The 12224-nt window shown below is 35.8% G+C and overlaps 1 protein-coding gene across 8 annotated transcripts in view; it reads right to left on the bottom strand.

Annotated features, from left to right (window-relative positions):
- Nucleotides 1–12224, bottom strand: part of LOC136853983 (cathepsin L-like) — an 88422-nt gene that overhangs the window by 8651 nt on the left and 67547 nt on the right. For 5 of the 8 annotated variants that reach the window (XM_067129905.1, XM_067129913.1, XM_067129912.1 and 2 more), the window contains one exon: nt 9238–9311. In XM_067129905.1, the coding sequence (XP_066986006.1) occupies nt 9238–9311 (74 nt within the window). Of the gene's footprint in view, nt 1–7090; nt 7165–9237; nt 9312–12224 lie in introns of all 8 variants that reach the window. The other 3 variants (XM_067129909.1, XM_067129911.1, XM_067129906.1) reach the window with 1 other exon arrangement.

Consider the following 12224-nt stretch of genomic DNA (forward strand, 5'->3'; position numbering starts at 1 on the left):
CCTTCCTTACGAGTGAAGTTAAATTTCTGGGGATGACTATTGACCATAAATTAACATGGGCTAGCCACATAAATGCCCTAAAGTTTAATGTTAAACAATCTATGAATATTTTAAAGGTTGTCTCTGGATTTAGTTGGGGCTGATAAGAAATCCCTTCTGAGGCTATATGACTCTCTGTGTCGATCTAAGTTAGACTATGGCTGTCAGATTTATTCCTCAGCCTGTAAAACCAAGCTAAAGGAACTGGATGTTGTACACAACATGGGGTTGAGAATATGCTCAGGGGCTTTAGAACTTCGCCTGTTGAAAGCATTTATGTCGACACAGATCATTTACCCCTTGATCTAAGAAGGCAAGAGCTAGGGTTGCGATACATGGCTAGAATGAAAAGTGCTCCCAAAAATCCCTCCTTTCAAGCACTAAAGGAAACAGACTCTCAAGTTTTTCTGGTACAAGAGCTTCTAAACCATTCCAAATTCAACTGAATGAGGATGTTAGGAATAATCACCTTAAATCCCAGAAAGTCCTGGAAGTAGAATATCCTGTAAATCCTCCATGGCTTATCCCAGAAGCATCAATATGTAAGAAACTGTTTAACAAAAAGGACTGCACTGTAGAAGAGATTAGGGGAAAATTCTTAGAGCACGATGTTACCCATACTAATTTTACAAAAATTTATACAGATGGATCTAAGTCAGATAGTGGTGTTGGTTGCGCTGTTATCCTTGGTGATACAGCGTGACAGCTAAATTACCTGACTCTGCATCAATATTTACTGCCGAATTAACAGCCGTAGTGTCTGCCTAGATTTAGTTTACCAAAGTAGTGACTCTAATTTTGTCATATACTCAGACTCTAGAAGCACCTTAGAAGCTATTAAAAAATTTAATAGCTTTCATCCATTAATTGAAAAAGTTCAGGAGTGGCTTTTCGTATATATTGTCGACGTAAATCAGTCTCTTTCTGTTGGGTCCCTTCTCACGTGGGGATTCATGAAACGAGATGGCAGACAGGGAAGCGAAAGCCTAGTATTTTATCAGAAACCTCTTTTAGAAAAGTGCCTCATACAGATCTAAAAGGTCCCATTAGATCTTATGTTTTAAGTAAATGGCAAGAAAGGTGGACTTCTCCCTTCTTGCCAATAATAAGAAATATAGAAATATTAGGGATAATGTACTACCGTGGTCTTCGTCATTCCAGCTTGACAGACGAACAGAGGTTATTTTAACGAGATTAAGGATTGGGCACACTCGTCTAACCCATCAGTTTATTTTAGAAGGAAGCAGCCCTCCAGAGTGTGCTTACTGTGACGAGACACTAACAGTGGAGCACATTCTGGTGGTCTGCCCCAGATATTTTAATCAAAGAGAGATATTTTCAGGTAAATCCCTGTCTGATATTTTGGGAGATGAAGCAGATATTTCTGCTATCATCTCTTTTAAAGTGTATTAAAATTTTTAACGATATTTAATTTTATTTAATTTATTACATCACGTAGAATTTTAATGACATTAATTTTTTTTTTTTTTTATATAGCACATCATTCATTAAACTTCATACCCTTATTTATTGGTCACATCACTTCATTTTATTTATTAATCATTTCCTTCGTGAATTCATAACTTGAACATAATTTATTTTCTTTCCATTACGGCGCTGAATGGCCTTGTTGGCCCCAGTGCCTGGGCTTTTGCCCTAAATATCATACATCCATCCATCCATCCATGCAAGTATGTCTTAGTGTTCCAACTCTTCAGGTACCCTCAGGAGCCTGGCTAATGCCATCATGTACTATATTCTCCCAAGGGCTGCACACCATGAAATTAAGCTCTGTGGTTTACACCAAAACAAAAACTTCAGGAAAAGTATAAGTTGCTATTTCCATTAACTTTCAATGTTGTTGCATTTTTCTGGTTTGAATCTAGCATTTCTTGTGGTGACACGCAGTTCTTCATCATCTGATATCAAAACTGCTTCCTGCACATTGTTCATAGTGGTGTGCCTGTAGCTCTAGAACATTTGCATTGTTAATTCTAATGTCAACAGAGTAACTGTCATAGTTTTCTGACATGAATTTAGTTAAGGTTTTAAGCCTCTAATAATTTCCTAATAACTGTCATTAGAATTTATTCTTTGATAAGAACCTCAATACTATGTAGCTTTTAAGTACGTTTTATTTTTTAATCTGTTTTCATTATCAGAAATCCTGACCAATTTTTGCTTCCAGGAATAGAGTTACAATGGATCAGATTCAGTTGTGATTTGAATTTTCCCTCATCTGATTTTTTAATATGGTTCCAACATTCAACATGAGAATCGGCTTTCATTTGATTTTTGAGAAGGGAACTCTAGAAGAGTAAATTTTCATCTATTAGTCATCAAAAGTTTAGGAATGATTAAGCAACCCATAGGTTACCAAATTCCATCATGGTAATATCTCATGCAAACCATGAAGCTACAATTCGAGGATAAATAAACCCCCCCCTTCTGGGCTACCCTAGGGGTTTTACATGGATGTCAACTGTGCTCTGTGTGCCTTGAGGGTAATCAACCTATCAAGATTGGAGGCAGCAATAGGAGCAGAGCCTGACATGCAATGGCATTGATGCTACGGCTGCCCCACTGCCCCCAACCAGTTGACATTCTCTTTATGGCTAAACTTTAACCCTTTGGTGGTCAAAAGCAGAATTATAGTTATAGGTTTTTAACACAAATGACATGTTTGTTCATGATATTTTGATCCAACTTAATGTTATAAACTTATGTATGAAGTGACTGAAAGTATAGTTACAGTTCTGAAAAGTGCAATGCAATTTGCTACTGCTGCTTAGAGTTAATTTCCAGGGAGAGGAGATGAAGAAGAGAGAAAGGTATAGGTTGAAATTTTGAAGAGATTTTGGAGGGTCATAAGTCTTTTGTGTTATTGATGATATGAGCCTTTCAGTCGAGAAATATGCCAAGCGCCATCCTGGGCCAAAGTATTTTTAATTTAATTTATTATAATTTAAAAGTGGCACTTGGCATGTTTCTCGACTGAAAAGCTCATATGCACTATTTTGATATATTTACATAAGGATATTATACTATAGTTGAAAATTGAACCTTGATAACAAAAATAAGGCTATTGTTGAATATAAGGTTGTGAGGTTTACTAAGACTATTATTTTCCTTCATTCACATGGATATACGCATTCGAGAATAGTATATTTTACTAATTTCAAAATTGGTATATTAGTTTTGTGAAATTTTCTTTGGTCCCACCAAAAAATATTGTGGCCCCACTAGCCCCCCCACCCCCATGATGGAATGCCAGTTATGCCACTGCTGACATGACATACTAAAATGGAAAAAATATAAAATTTCAACTAGGTGCATCTTTACAGAGACTTCCAAGATCAGTCTGAAGGCAACCAGAACTGAATGTTTTTTCAGTTATTCTATCGAGTTTCTGACAACCAAGGCCCTTCATATTTGTTAGGATGTGGTTTGGAATGGGTTATGACTTTATCTGCTGCGTCTCTGATAAATTTCGTAATAAAATTATTAGCTTCATCATGGTCCCTTCAGATATCCAACTGGAGGGATTTATCTTGTGTGTAATTGGTAAATTCTCCAATTAGCTGTAAGAGTACTGTAATGAACATATTGTATTTAGTGGGATTATTTTGGAGATGTGAAATTAAAACTATAAAATGATCACTAGTATTTAGTTACCACATGTTTTAATGAAATCTATTTACCATGTTGGGTGAGCAAAATGTGGTATCCACTGATGAAAACATCCCATGTACTTTTGAGGAATATGTAATTTGCTGTCATTGAGACAGCAGAGATTATCTGAATTTGTGATTTGTTCTACTACAATTCCTGGAAGAGCTCATGATATGCAACTTTCAACCCACATACAGTAGGGTTATGGGCAGTAAAGTTACCAACTATTGAAAGGAGCCCTTGAAGGTTACTTATTATATAAGTTCCTGATGGTATAAGTATTGTTTTATAGTCATAACTTGTTTGCTGAAAATTGCAAATTACTATTATTCATAATTTATCATAAATTACCTAATTGACTATATATATTGTAATTCTCAAGTTGCCATCTTCTTGCAATGCTGGTTCTAGCAAATATTTGCCTCCTGAAGGTACTGGCTTGTTTTACATATTTAACACATAATCCTATTGCTTAATAAGTCTGTGAGGAGATGCTGTATTTCTCCAAGGTTTAATTTGGTCTTGAGGAGATGCTGTATTTCTCCAAGGTTTAATTTGGTCTTGAGGAGATGCTGTATTTCTCTAAGGTGTAATTTGACCTTAAGTCCCTTCACATTCTACTGTTTAATATTTAACTACCGAATCTTTATGTAAGAGGGGCAAGATTGTTATGGAAAGATAGGTTTGGTTCATATTTTGAGCTTCAGTCCATGACCAGGATGGCACTTCAGATGTACAATGTATATCCAGTTACTTGAATGTTTCAAGCATGATGCCCATGAGATAACTGCTTGTCCCTCATAGCCACCTTGTTCTGTGAACCATGTTCCATGTTCATCACAACAGCTCAAAACAGCCTCATCATCAACCCTGACACTGAACACTATGAAGGTCTGGAAATCTGGAAACAACCTTCAGCATCAAGAAACCTAATCAGGGTACTCCTAGATGTTTACTTTTGTCAGGGAGGCCACAATGGCGAGGTGTATCAGACGTATGGCACTCAAACAAGGGGGCAGTAGGAATAGAGTATGAAACTAGATTTGTGCTTCGGGTGCTTGATAAATGGCCCCAGCTCCTCATCCTGGATATAAATTCTTGTAATTTACAGAGATAGCACCACACCTTCCCTTCAGAAAGGCCTTGCAGCCACCAGCATTACCATGATCACTGTACTGCCTAAAATTGTGGCACCAACTACCAAGACCCAAAGGGCTAATTGCAATGGACAGCACCACAATTACACCTACCATCAACCAAGCTCTTGGTAGGTCCATCATAACTTCCCTCTTTTTGACACATGGGTCTCCTGACCATTACAGTCACTTTCATTAGAAAGTACAAAATCAACAAATACATCTTCCTATACAGCAGGTCACTGAGTACCTTTGAACACCCTTGCATCGTAAACAGCTTAGGCTGTGCCCCTAATGCAGGTTCAGGGCATTAATGATAACTATAATGCACCCAAGCTCTATGACCTTGGACACTTACAAGTAAGCACAATGTTCTAGTATGTGAACATACTGAGATCAAAGAAAAAAGGAGTCTCCTAAACATATAAAGGAATCTTGTACAATATTTTGAAAAATATATGAGTTTTGAATGGCACAAGTTCTTTTCACATATCCCATCACGCCCAGAGGCAGCTTGAGGGTGTGACCCTCCTATGTAATGATGTCTGGCCTATACCTTCATTCCATAACCTTCCAAGATAGGGCCCTTACCAGCTTCAACTCCATCATATGTAGTTTGGTGAACTTTGATTGATCCAATTGAGAAGGCCAATGTATAAGTTTATGACCATTAAATGCCACTGGCATTGGTTGGAGAAACATTCTCATGTAAATGAACAGGCAATGGCGCTGTTCAAATGGGCAATCTTCCAAGAAGATGGGAAATATAAAGTTGCCCTACCCTTTAAGACAGAAAATCCATCAACAGGATGCCCAAAGGCTATGGCCCAGCTCCTACCCATCAAGAAGACACTCAACATGAAACCTGTGTTCTCCTAGTGGTAGGTGAAAAACCTCAGGTAATCATTCAGAGATGAAACTTGGAATGCAGTAGTTGGCTCCCACCACTGCTTGGCATATTAACCACTTTCTGAGGACTCTCAAACCCTACCCACTCACACTGTCTTCAACTTCAGCAGCTAGAAACGTAAAGGCAAAAAGTCCCCAAACAACTGCCTTCACATGGGCCCCAACCTAAAAGCCAAGTTGTGTGACAACCAGCAGAAATGCCATCAAGGACACTATACTGTGCTGCCCTTATCTCTACAGCCTTCTTGAGAGTCGACATTCATGAATCACACAAAGCTTTTCCAGTTCATCTCAATACAATTTGAAGGACAAAATGATAAGACTGTCCTCTTTCAAAGTACACTGTTCAACATTTTCACTGAATTAGACAATTTAGTGCCATCTGGATCAAAATGATGATCCACTTATTCAAACCATCGACGACTGTTTCTGTGGAGAATTTGCTTAAAAATGCACATGGCCCTTATGGAAAATACTCGGAAAGTGGATTCAGAGATGCCAACCCATGAAGGGAAAATCTTATGCAAAAACATTAACAATAGTAATGATGAAGTTTTATGAAAATTCTAAATTTCTGAAAAAGGTCAATTAACTCCTCAGCTATCTGCAGTATTATACAACAGTTTGAGAACTAACAAAAATGGCATCAATGCAAGCTAACAAATTGTTAAAAATATGGTACATGGGGACTTGGATGCAGGTTGAGGGGTCACCAATATACATGAAGATATAAATCTGTTAACATCAGAGTGATGATGCAAAATTTATGCTATACTAAAAGCATAGCAGTGCATTAAAATAGTTTCAAAAGTCTTTTCCATTAAACGTAAACAATTCAGTTCTCCATCAATGCTACAACTAATGGGATTCTCACATATTTACCATTTCCATAAGGAGAAAAAAACAATGTCAAAGATACATTGAACTAAGGAGTAAATTTAAATATGAGTCCTGAAATGGCTGAATTTCAAGCAATTCTAGATTCCTGGTCATATTGCAATTATTAATTGCCTAATTGGAATTAAACTTTGTTTCCTTGAGTTCACAAGCTATTAGTAGTGGACATGAAAATTCCTTCAGTTTATCAGCTAAAAATATCAACACAACACTAAAGACAAAAAACATCAACACAACACTAAACACAAACTAACAGCACTCATATATGCATAAAAATAACACATTTTATGCTTTAGGATGTAAAATTATCTATCTGGACAGTATAACATGATCTATAACATATTTACACTAACTATTAGTAATCCCGATGCAACAGTGAATGAGATTCAGATCAATGGCATGCAATGTTTAGTATATCATTATCTAAAATGACTTGCCTGTATACCCCAATCTGTGCCCCAAGAATTCTTTACAATCCAGAATGGCAGCTTTTTCTTAAACAGTGGGTAAGCTGTAAGGAAATTCTTTCATTAGTTATGAAAAAAAAAGCTGGGTACAAGTAAGTTCCACCACTTTTAAAGATGAACAGGACAAGATCATAGTAAACCATTGGAATGACTTTCCCTGACCTGTATTCATTTCATACAGTGCATAGAAAACTGCACACAAAAAAGTGTGCAAGGTAAGGAAAAGACGGTAATGCTAAGTACACTAAAGTATTTCTCCTCCTTGACATTTTTCTGATAACAGTGTTTATTTTTAACTGAAATTATATTTCTCAGATCATCTAAATCTGCAGTACTAAAGCTCTTAGTAAAATGTTATTTCTCTTATCTAATATACTGTCCATGTTAAAAAAAGAATTTTTAATTAAACTGCTTTGAAGCACAGCCTTCATAATTTAGGATGACAGACAAAAACATAGCTGGTAACTGGCTGTTAATATGCTCTCATTTCCTCACTACGGTGAGTCTTACATTTAGATGTCCCTGACCAAAGGCAAAATGCGTTCTCTAAACATACAATGAATTCTTGAAATAAAGAACTTGGTACGCTTTCAGCAGTACGTTCTAGATCATGTCTAATCATAATTCAGCATAAAGAATATCATCTGGCATACACTTTCAGCAGTACATTCTAGATCATGTCTAATCACAATTCAGCATCAAGAATATCATCTGGGCCAAAAGCTACTTTGTTAACTCTTTGTTAAGGTTGATACAAACTGTTTTACTGAAAATGTTAGATTCTTCTGAGCATGGGGGAATACAAGTGATCTTTAGCTCCAGTGACTCTTTGCCTCAAGTTTCTCCTTAAATCGCCTAAGTAATTTCGTGATTAGCACAAGTATATTTTACTACCTCAGCAACGTTTTCCCAAACATTTACGCCATTGGGTGGTTTACAAAATTATTCACAAGCTGTTCTCCTAATTTTTCCATATAAAAATCAGATGAGTTGTTTAATTTACTGAAGGTACAAATATATTCCAAGATCTTTCACTGAACTGTAAAAATATTCAGTCTAAATCAATCCCTCTTTTAAATTAGTCACTGGCTGGTTATGGAGTTATCTGATATCATAATAAAAATGACCAAAGACACTGAAGGAAAATAAATGTAAAATATCAAAAATTACAAAATTTTAACTATATAAAAATCCACATTAAAGCCCAAAAGAAAATATAAAACCACTTATATTTGATTAGGATAACTTGAAAAAAGTTAAGAAAATAAAGACCATCCCTACTTCAGCATTGAGGGGAAATGGCTTTCTAAGTCACCAAGCCAGATGCTCAATCAGCCATTGCCTTATTATACACAGCAAGTTCCTACCGTCTTTGAACTTAATTACATCTCCATCAGAGTTCACTCAATAGGTTCTAGAATTTTCTGGTCACAAGTCTCCCAATTTTCATATCCCAAGGACAACAACAAAAATATTATGAGCACAGCATATATGTCAAATGAGTAATTTGTTCTATTACAAAATGAACATTTTTTCTCTTCTTAATATATTGACATACATTATTGAAACTTATTTTTGGGTCCCCTTCTAAATATCTGCTCAATTTCTACCTTACTCATCATTAATCTATTTTCTCATCTTGCATTATCCAAAAGCATAAAATAAATGATTCAATAGCTAATTTCAGTAAACTTGACAGGTTTCTAAAGGAAACTCTTGACTTTACTTAAGGAAAGGTTCCAATCAATTTTTATTTTAGCATCACTGTACTGAGAAAATTTATTGAAAATACTAAATAATTTGGTAACTAAAGACTATCACACAAAAGCAATAAAAAATACAATATTAGTTTTGTGTTGTTTTCAATGAGTCTTTCAAATTCCCAATCAAATGTAACGGATTAAAGATCATGGTCTTTTAAAATAATATGAAAGAACACCAAGGAGGAGTTACACAATAGTTAAAAAAAAAAATTCTTCACATCAGACATACTACTGTATATTGTATATCCTTTTGTCAGAGGCAACAAATTCTTCCACATAAAGTCTACCACAATCAGTTTTGTTCATCAAACAGTGGGAACCTACTATGTACCCTCATTATAGGTCAAGACATACCTGTTCTCCCCAATCTGAGCCCCAAGAATTCTTCACAATCCAATAAGGCTGCTTCCTGTGCAGATATTTAGTTGCTGAGGACAAAAACCAACAGCAAATATAAAAGGTAACCATACTTATGTATATCAAATGAATATTAAAATAATAACATTATTAAAAATGTAAAGTAAAAAAACCTTTAAATGTTGTATAAGTCCAAACTGATTTTGCCATCAAAGTCAAACTAACCATCACAACACCAAGGTCACAAATACAACAAAAACTTTGTTGTAAAGTATGCTACAATAACCGGCTACTCAATACACAGATCTAATTACACAAATCAACCACTAATATAAATATACAGTAACTATAACCATACTTGTTTCATAGATACAAACTTAACAATTGTAATACTGATGATATAACTGGTCTGAGATGATGGCATGAGTGTCAAATACCAAGCTATCAAGAAATTCCTGATAAAACAACCTCTGGTGTCATACTTCCAAGGTCACTGACAACAATAACTTCAACCCTTTTATTTCAGAGAAGTTAAAATGAAGAAAAATTAGGGAAACAAAAATTTTCTGTGTGACAAAGTAATCCTTCTAAAAATAAATAGTAAAGCCATCCAGTAAATTTAGTTTAAAACTCCTATGCCCTAATAAATGTGAAAGTACCTTTTTCAATTAGATATAGCTATTTGACAGTCTCATTGACAACTTGATTAAGAAAACACAATCAGCCATTTAGGTAAGTTACCTGTTATTTGCATTTTAGTAAAACAACAACGTATCTTCATGACAGCTTGCATTTCATATCATTAAGTTATTCAAGAAATTTAATTCTTGCTTTCAAAGGTAAAACATACTCTCGAGGTCTAGGCCACACTGATGAGCCTCTGCTGTCAAAGCGCGCTGTCAACTTTAGCAGGCAATGCGTCTTTACAGTACAATAGCCTGGACCAATGCATCAGGCAGCACATAGGAGCAATTAGAAGCTTCAAAATACTGTACTACTGTACCACATCATATTATTAAAGAGAAACAGATTAGATTAAGGATATGCCTCCTTTGCATTCAGTCAACTTTCTTTCAGATGCTCTTAAAACTACAAACAAGAAACATAACTACCCAACTCCCTTTCGTAATCATCACAGTGACAAGCAAAATATATGAAAAGCAAAAGAATTATGTGCTTCAAAATGAATCTAACCAATCAACCTGGGCTCAGTAAGTGTCCACAGTAAATGTCCTGTCTGAAATAAAGACCACAATTAAAAGCTAAATCATACAAGCCCTCTCTCACTGCTCTTCATGGCAAAAACCCCACAAAGAACTTGACTAGTTCTCTGAAGTCTTGATCATTAATGGATTCTCAAATAACAAAGTCAAAAGGCAGATTAGAAGAATGCTAAACCAGAAGTATGAAAGTAAGCAACAGCAGCCAAAAAATGGAGGATACCATCAACCCCTACTAAAAAAGTTGAATACACAGGAAGTACCTGGAGGGATATTGCTACCAACATGGTAGACCTAACCAGTGATCAGCAGAAAATTAATCTGGCTATCTATTACCAAAATGAAAATGACAGAACACATTTCTGAATCATGAGAAATAACTCTGTCCCTCCTTAAAGGAAAAATATTCTGTCCCTCTCAAAAGGAAAAACATTGTCTGCAAATACAAATGCCTTGTCCATGGATGCTCCTCCTACATTGGGATGATGACACACTGCCTGGTGAACCTCTCTTGCCATGTACAAGAGGCCGCCATCAATAATCATATGATATGCAAGTACAGTACCATCATCACCCGTGAGGCCATTATCAACAATAAGACAACTGTAAGTGGCCCCAACACATGACAGTTACAGTATCAGAAGCCCTTAATATCCTGAAGGAAAAACTTGACTTAATACAACACATGAAACATTTCTCCTTCCAACCAACATAAGCTATCCTATCAACCACCAATTTATGTAACCCTCAAGCCCACGAACTTACACTCAGACAAGAAACCCAGCAGCATGCCAAGGGGGTACTCTACAGGCAGTGAAAATTATAGAATACCAGGCATGAGTCACATAACACCAGACTAAAGCCAGATACTCACAATGGCCTAAAACCATAAATTTTTTTTCACAAATCAAGGGGTTGGCACCACCAATTGTGCAGAAACCCAGCAACTCTCACATGGCCATACACAGCAGACCCTGAGAGAAAAGTTGTCTTTATGCCCTGTAAAAACTACTGCTTTTGGATTTCCTTATGATCCGATTCATTCCTGAAGAATACCACCTATAATTTTTGTGACTGGCACTTCCTTATTATTATTAACCCTTAAACGCCGAGCCTCTATTTACAAAAGTGTCTGCCGTACGCCGGCGGGGTTTGGGAGTTAGCGCCGAAGTGGAAAGAAAGTTTTTTTCAAAAAATCACAGCACGCTTAGTTTTTAAGATTAATAGTTCATTTTTGGCTCCTTTTTTTCTCACTGCCTGAAGTTTAGTATGCAACATCAGAAATGAAAAAAAATATCATTATCATATATAAACATTGGAATATATGACAGCGCAAAAAAAAAATGTCATATATAATTGTATACAAATCGCGCTGAGAGCAAAACGGTTAAAGCTAATGAGCTATTTTTTTTTCGTTGTATTGTACACTAAATTGGGATGATTTTGGTATATAACAAATTGTAAAACGATCAAAGCAACACAGAGAAAATATTATCACAAAATGATGCATGAATTCGTAACGAGCGGACGTAAGAAAAGTTTTTTCAAAAATTCACCATAAATCGAAATATTGTGCTAGAGACTTCCCGTTTGTTGCAAAATGAAAGTAAATGAGTGAATATTACTCGAATGTAAGAGTTTTAGCTTACAATTGCATTTTCCGACCATTACGGTCGAGTCAAAGTTGACCGAAGGTTGAAATTTCGGCACTTATCGTGATTTATATGAAAATATTTAAAAACTGATAAAAGTTATAACCATGAG

Source organism: Macrobrachium rosenbergii, chromosome 28 (assembly GCF_040412425.1).
Source record: "Macrobrachium rosenbergii isolate ZJJX-2024 chromosome 28, ASM4041242v1, whole genome shotgun sequence".
Classification (NCBI taxonomy): domain Eukaryota; kingdom Metazoa; phylum Arthropoda; class Malacostraca; order Decapoda; family Palaemonidae; genus Macrobrachium; species Macrobrachium rosenbergii.